At 34.2% G+C, this 22157-nt stretch overlaps 2 protein-coding genes across 3 annotated transcripts in view; one reads left to right on the top strand and one right to left on the bottom strand.

Annotated features, from left to right (window-relative positions):
- Nucleotides 1–593: 593 nt before the first annotated feature.
- LOC136272271 (uncharacterized) lies at nucleotides 594–1841 on the bottom strand. Its single transcript, XM_066073604.1, has one exon. It carries the CDS (start codon nucleotides 1839–1841, stop codon nucleotides 594–596), a length of 1248 nt encoding a protein of 415 aa, XP_065929676.1.
- Nucleotides 1842–12166: 10325 nt separating this feature from the next.
- Nucleotides 12167–22157, top strand: part of LOC105328979 (integrin alpha-4) — a 28755-nt gene continuing 18764 nt past the window's right edge. The window contains exons 1-5 of one of the 2 annotated variants that reach the window (XM_034453733.2): nucleotides 12167–12642; nucleotides 16266–16417; nucleotides 19713–19768; nucleotides 20366–20539; nucleotides 20954–21002. In XM_034453733.2, coding sequence (XP_034309624.2) covers nucleotides 12437–12642; nucleotides 16266–16417; nucleotides 19713–19768; nucleotides 20366–20539; nucleotides 20954–21002 — 637 coding nt within the window. In that variant the 5' untranslated portion in view covers nucleotides 12167–12436. Of the gene's footprint in view, nucleotides 12643–16265; nucleotides 16418–19712; nucleotides 19769–20365; nucleotides 20563–20953; nucleotides 21003–22157 lie in introns of both variants that reach the window. The other variant, XM_066072990.1, reaches the window with a different exon arrangement.

Genomic DNA, 22157 nt, shown 5'->3' with positions numbered 1-22157 from the left:
GCGGTGGTTGTTGATCCTTCTGCGGAGGTCACCTGTTTCACCGACGTATTGCTTAGAGCAGACTTTGCAACTGATGAGATAGATGCAGTTGTCTGTGCGGCAAGAAGTGTTGCCAAATATCTTGTACGTGCGACCCGTGGTGGGGCTTTTAAAACTGTCCGCGTTGGTGCTGTGTTTGCACAAAAGGCACCTGACATCGGAACATGTTTTAAAACCGCCATTTGGCAACGGGTTGTCTAATCTTGCCCTCACTATCATATCCTTTAAGTTCCTCGGGCGTTTAAACGCAGCCATTGGTGGATCCTTGAAAAGATCAGCCATTCTTTCGTTAGTGTAAAGAATGGGCAGATTATTTCTAAGGATGCTGTTGAGGTTCTTAAGGGCGGGGTGATATGTAGTGACAAGTGGAACCCTGCTTTTGTCTGTTTTCTCTTTGTATTGTAAGAGGGTTTTCCTGTCTTTTGTAATCATCTCATCAATTGCAGATTGAACTGTGTGGGCTTTATAGCCTCGATTACACCGATGGGATTTCAATATTCTGCTCTGTTCTTCAAAGATTTCATTAGAAGAACAGATTCGTCTGATTCGGGATGTTAATCCTTTAGGATTCCTCTAAAAATATGGGGAGGATGGCAACTCGAAGGCTTGAGGTAGAGGTGAGAATCAGTGGGTTTGGTATGGAGACTGAATTTTATTTCACCATCTTCCAAGGTGGATGTAGTATCCAAAAATACATTTTTGGAACTAGATATGTCCACTGTGAATTTAATCGAATTGTGGAAGGAGTTGGCAAAGGTGATGAAGTCATTTAGGCAGTCTCGGTTTTCGACCCATTTCATCTCAATATCATCAATGAACCGCAACCAGCTCAAAGGTTTGAAAGGAGCTCTGAGAAGCAGGCTGCGTTCCAATCTTCCCATAAATATATTGGCGTAAGAGGGAGCCATTTTGGTGCCCATAGCTGTACCACTTATTTGTATGTAATGTTCGCCATTGAACATGAAATTGTTCAGCTTGAGAACATGTTCAAGGAGCTTGAGTAGAGATTCGGTTGACGGCTGCTGAATCGCTCTACTGTCCCATACCTCCCTGCAGGCCTCAATACCTTCATCGTGAGGAATATTCGTGTACAAGGACGTGACGTCCATTGTAACGAGAAGAGTATGGTCTGGCAAGCCAGAGGAAGGTGTTTTATTCAGGTAATGTGTAGTGTCCTTGAGGTATGATGGCAAATCTTCTACATGTGGACGGAGATGTAAATCTATAAATTCAGATATTTTCTCCGTGGGGTGTCCGATGGCACTAACTATAGGGCGCCCAGGCATTCCTTCCTTGTGGATTTTTGGAAGCAGATAAAATTGACCCGGTCTACAGTTGGTTGGGCGAAGCGTTTCATAAACATTAACACCAATCTCATCATTTTCATACATTTTGTCCAGGGTGTCAGTGATGAGAGCTGAAAACTCTTCAGTGGGATCAGAGTCCAGTTTCTTGTAGAAACGATCGTCTGTTAGTTGTCTGTTGGCTTCAGCTAAATACGCTTGTTTGTCTAGGACAACCACTGTGGATCCTTTGTCTGCTTTCTTTATGACTATGTCGTCCCTGTTTTTCAATCTTTGTAGAGCAGATCTTTCTTCTTTCGTCAGATTGTCAGGGACGATTTTTTGGTTGGTGAGGAGCTTCTCAATGTCTGACTCAACAGCATCAATGTAAGACTCAAGTGCTCCACATTTGCCCGGTGGCGCTTCCCAAGTACTTTTGGGTCGGTACAACTTATGTTCTTCTAAGTTGTGCAAGGGCAGAGGAGGTTCGTCTGTGTGATCATTGCTGGACTCTACCATAAAGACCAAAAAAGTCAAGGAGCCCGTCGGAGAACATTTTAATACAAGTGGCCACAAATGGGAAGACATGACAGTATTGGTTATTGACCATAATCCTAATTGGACAGACGCGGAGAGGAAAAACAAGGAAAAGTTCTGGATGCACAGACTCAAATCATTCAGACCTGATGGCATGAACAAACAAATGGACTTCACTAAAATGAACGTCTCATAGCCATATATCACCTGAAACCCACATAGTAATTTTATCTAATCTGTCAACTGCGCCTCTTTCATTTATTAGTTTCTTTACTACCTTTTATTTGTAAATCATTTTTTTCTTAATTTTATTTTTTTATTTATTTATTTTCATTTAATTTTATCTCTTTTTAATCAAAAATTCGAGTCTATATCATAAGTGCCGTACGAGTTAACAACGGGGGTTCAAATTTTCATTTATTAACTCGGACGTCAATTTTAATTAGCTAATTAACTTAATCAGGCGTGAAGTTGGCAGTCGATTGATTACTTTATAGCGATCGGCGACAGTATCAACACCTTTAAGAATGTGATCAAATGATGTGTATAATGTAGCTGTTCTTTTTCATAGTTTCTTAAGTAGTTTAGTAGTAGCTTTAGATTTTGCTTTCTTTGTTTTTTACTTATGTAATTTATTTTTTGGTCCTGAAGAAGGGACGGGTTGTCCCGAAAATTTGACAATTTCTATTGTTCGTGTCGTTAGCCATTTTAGTGCTTTATATATTCAGTTTACTGGCTTAGTATCTATATATTAGATCCGACACCTTAAAGATGCCTAGTGTTGTTGATTCTATTCAGTGCTTTATATATATATATATATATATATATATATATATATATATATATATATATATATATATATATATATATATATATATATATATATATATATATATCAGACAGACAACAACACTTATTGATGGATCTGCAACAAATTAATTTTCTTTTTGTAAAAGCCTTTTCTGTTGACCTCTACATACTCTCCCTTACAAAATTTTCAATTCATCCTGGATAATTCATATCATGTTGTTCTTTTTTTTCTATTATACCAAACAGTTATTCAATACTAATTAACAAGTCATTTTTATCATTGTTAGCAATTCCCACCAAAAAATGTATGCGGATAATAAATAGCTAGCAAAAAATAATTGTGATCAGGTCTATTATAACAATAACCTAATTGGTCTCACCTTCACCTACATTGTGAAAGCATCGACAGGTACATGTAAATAATACACTGATACGTATATAACTCTTAAGAATATATAACATACTCATAAAGAGATTGACCAACCAGACTTCTAGCATTGAATCCAGTTTTGTTAAAGGTAGCGCCGTGCCGCCATTTTAATGCCACGTCTACAGCAGAGGAAAAGAAAGAAGTTTACTCCTGGTTTCTGATGCTAAAATGTTGTAGTTTTCAACTAACAATCGTTGGATTATGGCAAACAAGATTTTAACGAACTCTGTTCTTATTCCAATGGGAATCCCAATTTGCCTAGAAAACATTCTAGCAATGATTGTTCTTTTCCGATGTCGGCGCATGATCCCGCATATCAAAATTTTAGCCATCAACCTTTCTATAACGGATTTTTGTACCGGATTTATGCTCTGTTTACCGGATGACATTGTCAACAGTTGTACATATAAAAAGTACCTGGCTGGTCCGTTCGTTGTTGTTTCTCTTCTTACCATCACCATGATATCTGTCGACAGATGCTGTGCTTTGATCTTTACCTTAAGGTACTATGCAATAGTGACAAAGCGGTTCCTCGTATGCACTTGTGTTTCATTTTGGATGTTTTCTTTCATACTGATATACGCCATGTTTCACGACAATGAATCGGTTTATGGTATCTACTGCGGAATCTTATACCTGGCTCCGAAAGAGCCAATCAACATCATTTCAAAGCTGATAACTCTAACCATCCTGCTCTTCAACATCTTACTATATATCTACCTATCTAATAATGTATCCATTCGTTCTTCCAAAAACAATGGCCGGATTACCAAACAAGTTACGAGAGCCTTCCAAAAACTGTCCGTGATAACGGGTTTTTTCTTGATTTGTTACAGCCCGTACATATTTACGCAGGTTCTCCAAGGTACCTTTTTAAACTCCAACTTCATTGGAAAAATCCATGCAGTGACACTGAGTTTGATTTTACTAAACAGTGTTATCAATCCTGTTTTATATGTCTGGAGATTTACTGAGGCGCGATACCAGTTGAAACTTCTTTTCTATTTTTGGAACAAAGAGAAAATTGAAGAAATTAATCAAGAGCGAAACTCTGTCTTTGCCACGTATTCCATTCCATGCATAAAAGTGACAAACTAGGAAAGCAATCCTTCTCCTCTTTTTAGTATAATCTTTTTCACCTTTCATTTTCATTTGAATTCATGAGACTAATATGTATTGTGGTATTGTTTAAAGGGGCATGGTCACGATTTTGGTCAAATTTTGTTTTTCTGTTTTCATCATTTACAATACTATGAAAATGCATTAATTTTCTAATAATCAAGTGAAATCTGAGAGTCAGTCATAGAGTTACAAGCAAGATACAGGGCTCTCAATTCTTTGTCATGTAAACAAGGCTCGGACCCTGTTTTTGTTTACAAAGGTTCAATAAACCAGTAATAATCTTTTTTCATGCAAATTAGTCATCTTCTTATTCATTTTAAGCATTAATAGACAGGTCCTAACGTTTCACACATTCGTTTCAGGTCTAAAACTGGCAATTTTACTTCAACGTTCAAAATGTAAACAAAGGTTTTGTTAACATAGCAAAGAATTGTAAGCTCTGTAAATCGCTTATAACTCAGCAAATGACACTGAAATTTTGGTTTCCTATTCAAAATGCCGTACTGAAGCATTGTAAACATTAAAATCGAAAAAATAATTTTTGACCAAAATCGTGACCATGCCCCTTTAAGATATGGAAAGTTTTTTTTACCAATAGATTTGAAAGAAACGTAATTTGCACTGAAAAGAGATATTCGGTTTTGTACTTGTTCCATATACTTCAATGTTAACTTAAAGATACATTTCTCGCAAAATTAAAATCATTCAAAATTTCAAAGATAAACCTGTTGATATGCCGTTAAAAGGTTTTTTTGTAAAAAAGACTTAAGATAATTCTCTTTTACATTTCTGATGAGATACCTTTGCTACAAATTTAAACTCGTTAGACATTTTAAAGGTGGATCTAATTATTGTTAGGGTATTAAAAGAAGTCATTATCACACATAGACTCTAGTGATCTAAAAGTCTAAAATCTATAAAATAAAGAATGTGATAGTTATAGATGGACTACCTTAATTGCATAGTAAAACAACAATGACAGTTATGATGTTACTCAATTCTATTTAAATTGAATTGAATAAAGGAAGTGAAGGGACCGTGAGTGAGGTCAAATTTCTTTCATCTTTAAATATTTTAAAAAAAAACCCAACAAAATATCAAAGTTTTATATAAAAAAAAAAAACTATGTATGATATGGTACTATTATGGTCCTCTCAAATGAACATCATCAATTTACTGTACTTCTAATCTTTGCTTCCTTTATACGGAAATACATGTGAAGTTTTTTTTAAAGGTTTTCATTTTGATCTAAATAGCCGCAGTTTGAAAATTTGATATTGTTAAACTTTTCCTGCCTGCCATTTGCGCAGTTTTAGCATCCATCGGCTTGTTTTCAAGCACTTTACCTTATAGAAAACTTGAGGGATTGGTTGATCAAACAAAATATTATTATCCAAAACATTATCAGTGTCAAAAAGTTTGTTCTTAATTAAATCATCGCTCTACATTTCCCGTTCAAAAATAGATAAGAAAAATGTCAGTTTTTTACTGCTTTAAGTGCAAATAAATTAATTATGCAAAAACAAACATTAGATCACAATAAAAAAAACCAAAATATCATAACAATTTGATCTGCCCGAAAAACTTAAAAAATTGCGAATTATGGGGGCCAAATTTGACTCGTATCATATAATTTATAGTCCTTTGTAAGATAAGAATTTTTTAGTGTTTTTATGTTATGTACTTCTTTAAGTGTGTTTTTTTTTATAATAATAAATAATAACAATCAATAAAAATTATTCTCTTTCATTTTGCTTAACAAATATAGGATTTCTAACCGAAGAACGCAAGCGGTTTAATCTTTGCTTTGATCGTACATGTATATGATAGATTTAAACTGGGCGAAATTTTAATATGATTATCATTTAGAATATTTCTGGTGATGCATTTTATGGCCTGATAATATTCAATTGAAGTATGTAAACACAGTTATTTTAATGTGAGTATAATGTACTCCAATCGACTTTAAGGTATCGCATAGCATAAAAAAACCCTTATAATAATGATTGTTAACGTTATTAAGGATTAGTGTGATTGAAAACTTTAAAACAAGAGCTTCTTTGTCCTGTCGCATCTTGGTCATTTATTAAAACCCCCTGCGAATGTGTTCGGAATGTTTTCTTTATCGTTGCTAAGTATGTAATAAATTCAAAGGTGCTCGAATGAAAATTCACGAGACTTCACCGAGATTTGTTCAGTTCCTGTGAAATTTCGAGCGGAAGTATAAGTGTTCGGATACTAATTTTCTTAAAATACGTAAGTACTTGTCGATTCTCATATCATATCCTACTTTGATATACCATTTATTGGGAAAGAAGGTACTCGAGTATTCTTGCAGAGGGCGGGACATAAATCAAATCCAATATTTTTATAATACTATGTTTTATCACGCCCAAACTGTTATGATCACCTAATAATGTTTTTTTTTTAAAAATGATTAATTTTTGAATTTCTTACATTCATATTATTTTCAGCAATTGTACGATTAAGTATGTAGTTATTCAGATTTTATGGGGGTTTTTTTCATTTCGTATGAGTATGCAAACCCCGCTTGCGTCCCACAGTGCGCTTTTTTCGTCATTGATGAAATGTACTGAATGATACGTTACAAATTTGATTTGATGTGTCATTTGATGACTCCATCAGAGTTGCTTATTTTCTGTAGGAATAATATTTTCTTTTTTTGGAAATCATTGATTTCCTTCTTTCCCATTAAACTCTTATTTAACAGATGAATGGGTGGGAAACTCCTAAAATGCAAATTTTTAAAGTGGTAAGTAAATATATTCTTTCTAGGAAATGGTCTATTGTATAACACAGTGTTTTTTTTACATCTAAAAGTCGGACAGGTGCCAAAAAAATTGCATAAGTTAACTATTGACAAAATTTCGAACATATATTATTAATAATATCTTGCCAATGGTCAATTGGATAAAAAAATTGATTATTTTAGAATACTAGTATAATTAGCGTGTTATGTACAAAGATTTATGTACATGTATATCACATGTCATTGCATCAGCTTGCTTTATATCATTTATCAGGTTTTTTTGGAAACTGATTGCTGCGAAAAATCAATTTTGTAAAGGTAATCACATTACTAGAGGGGGGTTTTGGTTTGCTTAGTAACACACTGGATAATATGTACTCCTATATTTAGGATTTGACTTCCTCGATGTATTTCCGTATAGTTTATCACTCCTAACCAAACACTATTATACGTTTTTCATTGAAATCATATATAATTCATTGGAAATCATTATTCATTACTTTTCACTTCTTGTAATATACAGTCATAAGATTTCATTGCATAACGACAACATTAAATTTTGATTTTTCTTTCTACAATGTGCCTCCATAACGTTAATGCAGGTTAGTAGTATAGTAATTAACTTATTTTCATCCAAATCTTAAAATCGGAAATCCACATACAAGTTTGTACACTAAATGGGCTTACATGTATATGTTTCATCACTCTAAATTAAATTTGTAGAACGCCGATCTTATGGAAACTAATATTTACATTAATCAATTTCAAAATCGTGATTATATGGATTGATGTAACAATATTTCCATGATTGACACATTGCCTGAAATGGGCGTGTTTAACCGCATCACGTGATTTCTTTGAGAATCATGCAATATATACCATATTATACAAATTGAATTATAAACAGCAACCGGGTCGTTGGAACTATAATCCTACGCTGTGTGAAGCGTTACAATCAAATCCCTGCATTCGATCTCTGTTGTTTGTTTTACATTTATCTCATACGTGTGGTGTATACAACCCGTGTGATAAACCTTATCTTTATCAAACGGGTGATGATTTATCAAATACTTCCGGTCCGACCTATTTTTGACACAGCCCCACGCTTCAACGCTTGAATGATCTATTTTTGAATTTTTCCCTGTACATTCTTCATCTACTATTTCTACTACCAAAAAACTGATTTAAAAAGAGTTTTGTCGAAGATTTAAATGTACGAAGGAAAACACATACATGTGTAGTTAATGAAAACGGTGAAACTGCAAATGACATTCGTCATCAAGGTATACCTTAAATTCCCTTCAATTTTTTACTGTTTATTTCCTTATTTTCAATTCAATTTTTTACATGGTTCCATAAAAGGGGGGGGGGGGGGGGGGAGCAACTCCATGTTAATTCCATTTTTTGATGATGGCATTTCAACTTTGTTACTAAGCATGTGCGAAGTTTGCAATGGGCGCGTTTGATTGAACGACACCATTACCTCGGGTTTTCGGAGGTGTCAATAAAAAAATGTATTTTACGACACTAGTGTGGAACCCGTGTTACGAAAGTTTACTCCTGCTTTTAGTGAGAGCACTAGACTTTCAAGATGGCGGAAAACGATGAGCAATTGAGAATTTAACGTTTCGGGAATTATTAATCTTATTAACACTCACAGAGTAGGAATTACTAAAAGTTTTATATAACTGATATGTCTTCAGAGAATCATAGGCGCTCGCCAGCTAATGTTGTAAATGACGAACGATATCTATGACTACCCTCCATACTATGAAACCAACTGATTTTCATTTCAAAATAGATTTTATTGTATAGAGGGTAGACATACTATGTATATAATATAAATAGATATCGTTCGTCAAAATTAGTAAGTGAGCGCCCATGCGGAGAGTTACAAGTCTGAAATCGAGTGGGGGCATTGTTAAATCAGGGTTTATTCCTAGAGAAGAAGAATTCAAATTTCGATTTGATAAAATAAAATTTTACCTAGATATAAAATTTCCTTTTTTCCACTAAGTGAATGTGGAAGAATAGATATTGGCGTTCATTGTGTATCTAGCATATACACAAACTAGTCCGAAATATCTGATGTTTTTCTGGCAAGCAAATATCAAAATCGTTAAAAAAAGCCAGAAAAACGTCAGATATTTCGGACTTATACACAAACATGTGATGACTAATTCTCTAAAGTCATCGGATAATGCTTGCCTTGCGTATAATCTCTCCCGAATCGGGATCTTCTAATACTTGCTGAATATTTACTTATTGATGAATAGAATATTTTTTAATCGCTTTGCTGATATTAAATAAAAGATCTTTCGATCGCTTTTAAATTAACTTACATGTATATAGCAAGTTTAGAAACGCTGAGGTGGATTGAAACTACAATTTCAATCCAATGTTTTCTCAGACTTCCGCTTCAATTTGTTCCCGCCAATTTAAATGATTGACTGCAACAGGTGAAATTGACGTAAGCTGTATATTTCCAAACTTGCCAGTTAATGTTCCGCGGTCTTAGTTATTGCTGGATTGGTTAAAACCTTAAGCTATACAGGTAAACGCAACATTGATTTTTGCCTGTTTTTTTTTAATTATAGAATTCTTAATTACTTGTCAAGAATTTTATCATTGGGATGCATATTTCAATCTAAAATAATTTTCAGACCGGGATAGGGGGAATCTTATTTATTCTGAAAAACGGGGAAAATTCACAACAGATTTACATGGGAAAATGTTTTTTTAAAGAAAAGAGATAAAACTTTTATTGGTAAGTTCTCTACAATAAATACAACTTGTGTAAATTTAAGATCCAAACCTAAGACAGTTAATCTAGGACCAGCTGACAGGAGAAAACTTATTCGCCATTTTTAACACTTAATCAACACTTTACAATTGTTTTATTCACATTCAAAGAATCTAGCCTTTGCGCATGCACTAATTAACATATCCCTAGAGTTACTAGAATCAATTCAATCAAACGCACCCAAAGTGTCTCACTGACGTCAGCATCGCTGCTGTCCTCTCTTAGATCCTTAGAAATAGGCCAGCAGGGAGGTTATGGTTTGAACAATATGGCAGCGCCCATGGATTGTAAGATTTAGTTATTCTTAATGGTATTTTTATCTTCCGATGGAAAGCTGTGTCTAAATGGTTTTCAGAAATCAAGATTGTCCAAGGTATCCGATAGTACTGCCTCACGTTGCGAGCTTAACGAACACAGGTGTAGTTCTTAAAGAGAGCATACAACGTCTGCATTTTTTTGTAGACCCCGTATGCACTAAATCCAAGAAAGTAACAGCGTACATCGTGTTGAAAAGTTTCTACCAAAACACTCCGTTTTCTTAAGTCCATGCTGTCACTGCTCAATCGAATACCGTATCTCTACCCAGTTTAATCAGTTGGTAATTTTATTATGCATGTATAATGCATGCAGGTTACAGTTTAAATGCTATATTCATTATGAGCAGCTTTTTGAAAAAAATATATGTTCATGTACAGTTATAGGACAATGCTATAGATCAATATTCAACTGCTGTAGCCTTTACTATATATACCAATCATGAATGTATACCGGTTGAGAGAAGTCTAAAAAATCAACGTAAATGTACACGTCACAATCTGAATTAATTTATTAATTTATTAAGTCAATTTAAATTTTGCTCAACGTGGTGTTTATATACAAGATTGTTGATAATGGAGTATATTTTTTATATTTTTCAAATACAGTCATAAAATCAATAAAAAAGGGGGAGTTATTTCTCTTTACACTTTGTTAAACCTACGATAGCGCATGATAACGTTTTGCCTTTTGTATAAGCGGTACCTCAAAATGAAAAAGTAGGTTTTTATCAGCCAGTACTAAACTTTGTTTGTGACAATTCAAATCAAGGTAAGCATAGTAAACATATTGACTTAAGGGATCTAAAAAAACCCATATATATATATATAATGCATAAGACACTGCAAGTTATGATAAAAAAAGAAAACATCGCAGAATAATGAACTCAAGCCATTTTTAAGTCCCGATATAAATAGAATTGTGTGGGTCAATATTAATAAATATTTTACATAAATCTCTATCATGCATTTTCTATCATATTATTAGCAATATGATTAATTAGTCGAAGCACGCATATGCGAACTTAGGAACAATTAACCATGCACATGCTGAAACCGGTGATTCATTCTTAGAGGTGTGGTCACTACTGAAAAAACAAGTGTGTAAACAGTTGAACATATAAAAATTGAAATATAAAATATCTTTGTCACACCAGGCCCATCAGAATTATATGTCACTGTTATAGATTTTAATGTATATATAAAATCCTTAAAACTTCAAATATGAATTGAGCGCATGGTCGGGGGAAAGTTACAGTCATTTTTTTAAATAAAGCAGTGAACAGTTTAACCGCACAGATTTGTTTAAATCCCTGAATAGAATTTCATGACACTTTGTAGATATTGTGACAAATTTGTTATATGTGTTTTGTTGTTGTTGTTATATTTTTCAATATTTTTAGATTTATGGTCAGCTGATCAACGGCTGATTCCAGTGTACTATTGAATTGAGTTGTTTCAAATCTATAAAATATATTCACTGTCTTCGGTTTTGCATACATGGTTTTTTATTAATAACTTTTTGCATATTTTTTTCCAAAATTCTCTTCAGATATGAATGTATACAAGGAAAACAAAGACAATCCTCAATTTAGATAATATTCATAGTTAAATAGAAATAATTGAAAAAAAAAGTTTTAATAAATATGAACATTATTATAATGCTTCCCTTATTGTAACTGCAGAAACAAAATGCTTGATGCGAGTTTTATGTTATATTTTTTTTCAGCATTGCTTGCAAAAATTTACCATCTTAATCACTATACTTACTTGAAACCATTATTTTGTTATCTAATTAATTTGAAAATGTACACTTATGTTAATTAGAAAATGTTAATGATTTATTGTACTCTGATTAAAAAAAGTCATCAAAATTCCATAATTACTCGGATTATGTTCCGCGTTTCACATACAATCAAAACGGATGTAGACATCAGTTAAAAATAAAATGTTTTGTTAATTATGCATAAGCTAATAATATTCCGAAAAGGAAACGCTAAACAAAATGGTTCGAAACAAGGAATTCAAAACGAAAAAAAATTGATCCGCGCCTTTTTGAAACTATCCAGTCATCAATAGCATGTGAAGTGATACGGCACCAGCTATCGCAACATGTTTTGATAGACCGTTTTTCATACGCCCGCATTTTAAGATCACTTTTCTCTCCCTCTGTCCGTCTCTCTCTTACAGTCGTGACGTATAAACGTTCGCGCCTAAACTTCCTCGTTTGGCCTCTGTACAGAAGCTGTGGATTTATATGTATATCTTATTAACATCGGCCTGTGTCTTTTGTGTGAGATATTCGTGTAATTAGGACGAATCGTCAGGATGAGAAAACAGAGAGCTTTGTTTTCCGGTGTGTTATCGCCGAACTTACCCAGCGGGATATGTGTTTTATGGATGATAATACTTGTGTTAAGTGAGTTCTGCCTGAGTTTCAACATTGATGTTTCGCGACCCCTAGTATTTCAGGGCACTGCTGATACAAACTTCGGGGCAGCATTAGACCTATTGAATAACTCAGATGGGAAATGGTGGGTATATACACTCCTCATATCATGTTTCGAACTATTTACATTATTAATGTGATTGTATACTCTCTCTCTCTCTCTCTCTCTCTCTCTCTCTCTCTCTCAGAATCAATGAGTCATTATGACTAGTATTGCGTTTCAGTGACCTTAATACGCCGCCTGGTTGAGACTAATCAATAAACATATAAACACACATCTCGCCTCGCAGACTTCGACAAAAAAAATAAAAGAATTAGCTGGAGCTCCAGGCAGCGTTAACGTTCTAGCGAATGGAACGGCCGATAAATAAACAGACTTCCCTATCGAATATCAGAATAAAAAAAAACACATCGTAGTAAACCTACGCCGTGGATGGTACAGGCAAAATTTTTGATGACCTTTAATACGATTCGCTTAATTCGTTATTAGGAGGCAATTTGTCTTTCCAATTATAATACACCGAGCATCAAATCTTCTGTTGGCTCCCCCAGTCATCGTGTGTAGAGACCAATGCCCGTAGTCTAAAGTTAAGTACATCCTTATGTACGTACTTATAATTATTTCATGACACATTTTCAACAGTGGTGGACCCCATCAAGTTAGTTGACATACAGTGACGTTGTAGATGTACATTTCATCGAGGGTCCTCACTGTCAATGAGTTTTTGTTCACTGTTTATACAGTGAGTTTAAGACGAGATATGAGATAATTTTGTAAAAAAAAAACACACAAAAAAAAAAACCCGTGATCTAAGTTATGCAACTTGCAATCATGCTAGTTTGTCAAAAGCCCAAAATGGCACACATGCTATTTTATCAAATATGATTCACAACAAGCCCCCCCCCCCCCCCCCCCAGCACATACATACAAAACATTGGTGGGTTTTTTTTTTTTTTATAAAAAAAACCCCATTCATCTGTGAATTTTTAAAAAGCGATGACAAAGCTTAATATATTTAATCTATATATCATTAATTTAATTAACTGGTATTATAGAAATAGAAGTGGAAAACTTAAGGGAAATAGGAAATGGAACAAAAGAGTACTTGGTTGGGTGTGTAGTGCGTGTATTGAGTCATAAAGACTAACGTTTAGGTTACACGAACCATGCGATATTAAGGCGAATCGTGGAAAAGATTATATTGAAGCCATGATGACATGTAATACTGCATTTGTCATGAATGTACATGATTATGATTTAGCATCTTCATAGAATATAGATGAACGAAAATCATGATTCTTTTGTAAGAAAACTGGTACACTAAATTATATGAATTTTTCGTTGAGTGGGTTTTTTTTATTGACACACCCGGTTTTTTTTGTTGTTGTAGAGACTCACTGAGGGCTTATCAGTCACTTCTATCCTTCCTCTCTGTTTATCTGTATCACGTATATTTAGTTCACCGGCTTGTATGATACATGGATGTTAGAACGACCTTGTAACAATTATTAACAACTTTTTATTGTCTATAAATTTAGAGTTAATAACAGCTGTCGCTAGAGAGGAATGCTAAGTGTTGATCACTGATCAGGGGTCGTTCTTAGTGAATTTATTTTTCAATTTGCACAAGCGTCATAATATAATGTTTAGCACTCCAGTAAAATATTTAGCACCACAGTGAAATATCTAGCGCCTAAACAGATAGAACCTTAGTAAAATACGTGTAGCTATCGCTACATTTAAATATCTAGCGCACCAGTTAAATGTCTAGCGCACTAGTAAAATGTCTAGCGCACCAGTAAAATGTCTAGCGCACCAGTTAGATGTCTAGCGCACCAGTTAGATGTCTAGCGCACCAGTTAAATGTCTAGCGCACCAGTAAAATGTCTAGCGCACCAGTTAGATGTCTAGCGCACCAGTTAGATGTCTAGCGCACCAGTTAAATGTCTAGCGCACCAGTAAAATGTCTAGCGCACCAGTTAGATGTCTAGCGCACCAGTAAAATGTCTAGCGCACCAGTAAAATGTCTAGCGCACCAGTTAGATGTCTAGCGCACCAGTAAAATGTCTAGCGCACCAGTTAAATGTCTAGCGCACCAGTAAAATGTCTAGCACGAAAGTACAATATCTAGCGCTACATCAAAATATCTAGCACTATTTTGAAACATACAGCTATCTAGTGCTATGTACCGTGAAATTTCTCTACACGACAGTAGAATAACACTATACTGTATGTTAATAGATCTGCCTGAGAGTGGGGTTGTGTATTAATGAAAAAAAGAGGTTTTATCTGAATCAGATAATGTATTCACGTTGCGAGTGGCAGTATAAAACAAACTTTACCGGTAAATTCAAAATGTACACCATGATCATTATACTTTTTCAATACAGTGTCGTTTCAAATTCATAAAGGCTGTATAAATTTTAAGGATAAAATATAATTATACCATAAAGTATGTCTATTTTTTTTCATTTTTTTTTATATTGAGTTTGATAATTTAAATCGTCAAACTAATCAATATCAACAATTTTTTAAAGTACTTTTTTCCGCTTACTGGGATCACTTTACACAAATCTTAATGACTTACACTATCCACTCAGGAAATATCTACTTTTCCAGTCCAGTTTATATGACCACGTACATGTCCCAATTGCAACTTCTCGGGCCTTTCCGGTAGGCTTCGAAAGTGTTTTTCCGAGCCTGCTGGAAAGGCCCGAGATTGCGGTTGGTTACATGTATATATCTAATAGCAACTATAAGCATAGGCGTCGGAACCGGGGGGGCTAGGGGGGGCTTAGCCCCCCCACTTTTTTTGCCAAGTTATACCTAACCATTAGAAACATAGCATGATAAAGGGTTCAGCCCCCCCCACTTTTTCTCGCAGGAAAGATTATTGTTCCTGAATTTAGCTTGAAAGATTGAGAAGTTAGATTCAGAAGGATACTAGCCCCCCCCCCCCCCCCCCCCCGCACGGATTAGGAATTTCATGATTTTGGAACGAAAAAAAAAATTATGGGTAAGGATTTTTTTTTTTTTGGAAGCATAGGTATACTCCCCCCCCCCCCCCCCCCCCCCCCCCCCACGGATTAGGATTTCCATGATTTTGGAAGAAGAAAAAATATGGGTAAGAAATTTTTTTTTTTTGAAGCATAGGTATACTCCCTCCCCCCCCCCACGGATTAGGATTTCCATGATTTTGGGAGGTTTTTTTTCTCAATATTTCTGAGGATTAGTCTAGCCCCCCCACTTTCAATTTGCTTCCGACGCCTATGATAAGAGATACTTTTGATAGCCATACATGTACATGATCAAATTAACTGGGTTAAAAACGTATTCTTCTTTATACATTATTTAGATATAAAGTGTAAACTGTCCCTATAGAGTTATTCAAGTCCGTTAATTAAAATATGGTTCCCGATGCTACTGAATACACAATGACATGAAATAAGAGAGCTTTATGATGTTTGCCATTTTTAGAGTGCATTGATCTCCTTAAGAAGAAGAGCTGTCAAATTTTATAAAGAAATAGAAATATATTCATATTTTAAAGATTACGTATTTATATATTTTTCTTTACTATAAACAAATGTAATAGTTTAAAGCTATAAAATCCATACCTAAAAATTTAGGGTTGATCTAATGTGTACTTTGTTGACTATCCAGCCGTCTTAAGTTTTAATTAACGATTTCATTAACTTGATCCACAGGGTGGTGATCGGTGCCCCTCTGGACACGTTGTCAAATGCAGAGGGTTACTCAAAGACAGGGAACATTTACCTGTGTCCAATACGGCTCGACAAGAACCGGTCTGACGTCACAGAATGTTCGGAGTTGAATCTCCCGGATGTTGGTAAAATAGGTAAGTTAACAACTGTACACTTTACCTGATTCTTAAGATGGTCGTGGCCATTTTTAGACTAGATTGATCTCCTTTAGAACACGAAGAAGTGTTCTTTTTGAAAATTTAGAAAAATACCCCCAAAAATGGACTAATTCTTTACTAAGCAAACGTTAATAGCTGAACATATTTTTTCTTAAATTTTTTAGATATAACTGACCATCCGGCCTCTTTAAATCACCTGAATGTTAAAATCGATACACAGACGCTTGTATTTAATAGTACGCTAATTTTACTATCGTTGATAAATGTACAGAACGAAACAAGCGGCCTCAAATTTCCGAAATACATGTATTGGTAGAACATGTCAATGAACTCCTTATATGTACTTTTCCAACATAGTCCTTTGTTAACTAATGGTAAGATTATAAAGTCAATGTAATTTCACATTCCATTTCTTTACATTCTACCTAGAGTCCGTAAAATTAACAATTGTAGACTTTTCCTGGTCCCAATATTTTACAAGTTTTGGCAAAACAAGTAAACCAATGATTGGAACATTTTAAGCCTCATAATTTTTTGGATTTTGGTAGAATACTGTGGTTTCATCAGTATTCATTGTATACTAATTTTCATAGACTTCGTTGTTAAGTTGATCCACGAAATTAAATGTACATTAAGGTACAATTTTAACTAACATTTTGTATTGATATGATCATTGGCCGCAAATTTACGTAACTCTGAAACAGTGGTTTTCACTTTATTAACGAATTTGGAACCCACGAATATTAATGAAGCTACAATGCAAAAATAAGGTAAAAGCCCGTCCTTTTACATCTTCCGGATACATCAACATTTCTAAACAATCTGTGGTCTTTACATGATTCTACCGGATTCTTAGGCAAGACCAAATATTTATTGATTTAGTTTGTCGTTAATGTAGCAAAGCAATACTAAAAAATGAGTACTCTATATATATGCTTCTCTAGCAAATGAAAGTCAGAATCTTTTAGCTTTTAGAAAATATGACAAAAACACAGTAATTTAAAAATTGCTTTCAACTGCCTAGTCGTACATGTATATTCGTCCGCTTAGAAGGAAGAAATTAAAATAAAACGGTTCTAATATATTTCCCTGCAGACAGTATTCTTGGCATGTAATAAAAGTGACAATATATACCCTGTAAATCTTCAAAACCGTGCCAAGGCACTGAATGACACGACAAGAAACCGCCATCTGCTCAAAGTGTCGCTATATAAAATTCAATGAACTATATTATAAGAGTATTAATTGTAAAAAAAAAAAAAAAAAAAAAAAAAAAACCACTTCAGTGAAAAGACATGATGAAGCGATATGGTTTTATTGATTCTTGATACACAAAGGATTGTTTCCTTTTTTCTAAGGGGTGACTTAGTTTATAACAACAAAACCATTTCCTAACTCAATATTATGTGTTACTATAATGGTATATTATACTCATGCATAATATACAAAATTCATTCAACATCAATAAAATGACTGGATCTAGAGGAAACTCGGTGAGTGTGAGCATCAAGATTTGAAAGGATAGCATGAACGTCAGTAGAAATATATAGGGTACCCCCCCCCCCCCCCCCCCGACCGACCAACCAACAACCCCCCCCCTCCCGATCCACCCCCGAAAAATATTTGGTAAGAAAAGAAGTAAGTGTATATAAGATATTAGGAGGCTAGAATTCGAAGGTCGCGGCCATTTTTAGTCTAAACTAATCTCTTTTGGAAGAAGAACTCCGTATAAGATGTAATAGAAGATTCGATTTCTGTCTCCATTTTTCTTTATTACTTGTGATGATTTCTAAACTTACAAAGGTTGAGCTGGTGACTGATCTATGGACCATCTATAGTACTCTTATTGCAGAAGGCACTGCCATGCCTATCTATAGTACTCTTATTGCAGAAGGCGCTGCCATACCTATCTATAGTACTCTTATTGCAGAAGGCGCTGCCATATCTATCTATAGTACTCTTATTGCAGAAGGCGCTGCCATGCTTATCTATAGTACTCTTATTGCAGAAGGCACTGCCATTGCAAATCTATAGTACTCTTATTGCAGAAGGCACTGCCATGCCTATCTATAGTACTCTTACTGCAGAAGGCACTGCCATGCCTATCTATAGTACTCTTATTGCAGAAGGCTCTGCCATGTCTATCTATAGTACTCTTATTGCAGAAGGCGCTGACATGCCTATACTAACGGTTCAAATAATTATAGTTGATATACTTTAAGGTGAAGTTGTTTGGTCTTAAATACTCTAGTATTAACAACCGAAACATGGGGGGGGGGGGGGGTTGAATTCTGGTCCCCCCTTTCTCCCCCCCCCCCCCCAAAAAAAAATCCTAGTTGTTCATGCTTACATTAGCGTCTTTATTTTGAAATATAGTGATTTAAAATCATTAAAGCCTGCATCATATAAATAAATTTATCTTTATATTCGTATTTCCGTTTTAACCACTTAACTTTCCGCTCACAGACAAAATCGATTTGAATAAAGTACTTCATTGTCACATTTTATATAATACACATGTCTGTAATAAGCAAATAAACGCATGCATGTGTATATATAGTCTCTAAACCACATCAATAGAAGGAGGAAAATCGCCGTGATTATAACAAGTCCTTGCTATTTTTATATATTTATCCATTCAGCTTTAACATGTATAACTTGTCCGGATAGGTGTAGCTCAATACACGATCTTCAAAAGCAAGACCATAGGATTCTTACATGTAGGTCTGCTCATGATAAATCCAAACAAATGCTTTTATCTTTTCTTGTTTCAATAGGTGTTATTGTTAAAGCTTGATAACTATGTCGCCAAGCTTAAGATAACAACCTTTGAGACACAATATTTGCTAATGATATGGTAGATACATAGTGCGTAAAACAAAGTCATTACACTGTAGAATTTCAATGGAACCACCCCATCCCACAACTCCCGAAATCTTTCTATCAACTAATTTGACGCGAACATTCACATTCACATTCTTGGAACGTCAAAGACAACGTATGTTACAGGATTTTTTTGACATTCCTTCAGCATCTGTTCATTAGTTATTATTTTACTAGACGGCGATATTTCTTGCTCCCTGTATCTAGCTTTGCATCTTCCCAAGTCAAGGGTTTCTGATCCGCTCCGCTCTACACGAACATTTATGTAAAGGGGAGCGGATCAATCAAAAACCGTTGACTTGGGAAGATGCTATCTTTGTTGATTGCATTGGCTGTTTATGTTTTTTTTTATATTTCCATTTTGTATTCTTCCTTCTTTCATTTGAAGTGTCCGATGATTCCATGTTTGGCTCAAGTGTGATGGTGCTAGAAGAAACAACAGTTGTGAGTACAACTTGTAAAACTTGTACATATTATAGTTCCTTTATTAAAAAACGAGGAAGAACATTTTGAAAGAACGACACGCATAAGACGTCGCACACTTATTGCTCTCATTACATGCAGTTATATCGCGTTTCGCTGTTTGTGAATTCCCTAGCAAAACATATTTTTATCAAATCCATCTTATTTACGACATTTTAAAAGTATGTCTCTGAAGTATCCACCATCTTAAGTGTTTTCATTCCCTTCTGTTTTGTCGAGTAAATTTTCTAACTGCGAACATAAGTCTTTATTTTCCAGTGCTTTATAAAAAACCAAAATGCAACAAGGTTAAAATAGAAAAAAAGAAATCCAGATGATCATTAAAATGATATGCATTACCTGAAATTGTTGATGATATTTGTGCAGGAGTTTGAACTTTTTAAACAATTGAAATAGTCTTAATTTTCATGGATTAAGATTGAATTCAGTTCAACCGTGAAAAAAAGATAAAACATTACTGCTATGATTGTTCTTGGTATATTTCACAAACACAATTAAAAGATGCCAAATTATCTATGTTTTACATTTACTAGATTTTTTAAACCACATCTATTTCAGGTTTGCGCACCTGGATATAAAAACACGTTTAAAAACAACGATACTTCCGGCGCATGCGTGTACTTTAAAAACGAGAACCCTTCAGATATTTCCAGTTTCCTGATCCGGATCCCAGCAAGTGATACCTATTCCTTTTCCTGGTCTATGTTCGGTTTTTCCACCACAGCTGGAATTGTACGTTTGTGTTTTTATTTAAGGTACAAGGTCCTTTTTTACAGAAAAGATCAACAAATACGGAACTTAGTTTTAACCTTTACGATCTAACAAAAGAATTCAATCCTGGCAAAAAAAAATGTTGATCACTGTTTCAATAACAGTGGGTTTTTTTTGTATATACCTGGACACCTTAATTGACATACGTGACAAGATTTTCTATGAAAAAGATTTTTTTTAAACCATCATGAGTTGTCTTTCTTTCCAGTTGGAGATTGTACTATAGATTTGTTGCAATTTATCTCAACCATCACGTTTCTTAAAAACTGGGGGGAAAATCCCCTTCACTCAATACAAAGAAAAATAATCATTCCCAAAAATATTGATAACTATTGGACACAGATATTAATTCACGTTCTTCTTTATCATTAATAGAACAAAACGTTTCCTTATACGATTGGTGGACCAAACAGCGGATGGCAAGGTAAGTTTCAAAGCATTATGCTAGTCGGTTGAATCGACATAAACAATGGTTAAAATTTTTTTTAAAAATCTTTAAAAACAGATACATTAAAGACTGCAGAAAATAATGCATTAGAAGTATATTTTACTATCTTTTTTCATTAATCTAATTTGATTTTAAGGCGGAAAACATTATTCGTTTAATTCTCTCTGAACTTATATACTTCTCTATCAAAATGTTTATGTTCATCATTGATTTAGTATTATGTGTATAAGTATATGTAATTTGAAATAGACCATTAACATTGTAAACAATGTGCTTTGAATCACCTCTCTTTTTTCATGAAGTCTCATTAAGTTAATAGTTGTTTACGTTTGTAGAGAAATCTGATTTCCTTATTGAAAGTACCACTTGTAATTGATACATGCATTTGAATGCAAAAAGCTACAAGAGCCTGCGTGTTTTAGATAGTCCTGTACTAAAATGCATGCAGTCACATTTTGTTTTGACTATGTGTAGGATGCCAATTGATTTTAAGTTCTAGTAGTTAAATAACTTGTAAAGTGAAAACAGTTTCAAACAGTCTCCGATAGTTATCCTAGAACAGAAACGGCAAGCAATGATAATTAGAATTTTGAATTTTCTTAAAATGACGCTTTTAAAGCAGTAAACAATCTCTTATTTGATTTTAATTGTGATTTATTTTGAATAAAATTAGTAATTTTTTTAAATGGTTGAACATATTCTTGTAAGTATGTATTTTACATCCAGAAAAAATAGGCGGGTATTCTGCAAAACAACTTTTATGTACATGCAAGATCATTGTCCATCTGTTAATCGTACTTGTTAATCCGTACATGTATTTTGGTCTCACGTGGAAATAGGCGAAGCAGGTATGTAGGTGCTTTCTCTGGTGTTTGGTTTAAGTTACAGCATATTTTTTTGTTTTATTTAATATCATTTTGGTTCATTGGTACCGTTGCTTTTTGGGGTATTTTCTGAACAGGTTCTCATTTCCGGCTTTTGTTAATGATTTTCTTCATAAATGCAAAACTTCTCAGTGAAAAATAATCTCTATGAAACCGACAGTAAGGTTCAAGGTTTCATTATTGATATTTTTCTTTTAAATAAAAAAATCACTGACCTTTTTATACTTGCGGAGTTTTTTTCAAACAC

The sequence above is a fragment of the Magallana gigas genome, chromosome 10 (genome assembly GCF_963853765.1).
Source record: "Magallana gigas chromosome 10, xbMagGiga1.1, whole genome shotgun sequence".
In the NCBI taxonomy this organism is placed as follows: domain Eukaryota; kingdom Metazoa; phylum Mollusca; class Bivalvia; order Ostreida; family Ostreidae; genus Magallana; species Magallana gigas.
This window is presented reverse-complemented; position numbering and strand designations above follow the sequence as displayed.

Excerpts from the sequence above, each read along its gene's own strand:
- LOC136272271 (XM_066073604.1), bottom strand. The coding sequence starts at position 1,841 with ATGGTAGAGTCCAGCAATGATCACACAGACGAACCTCCTCTGCCCTTG.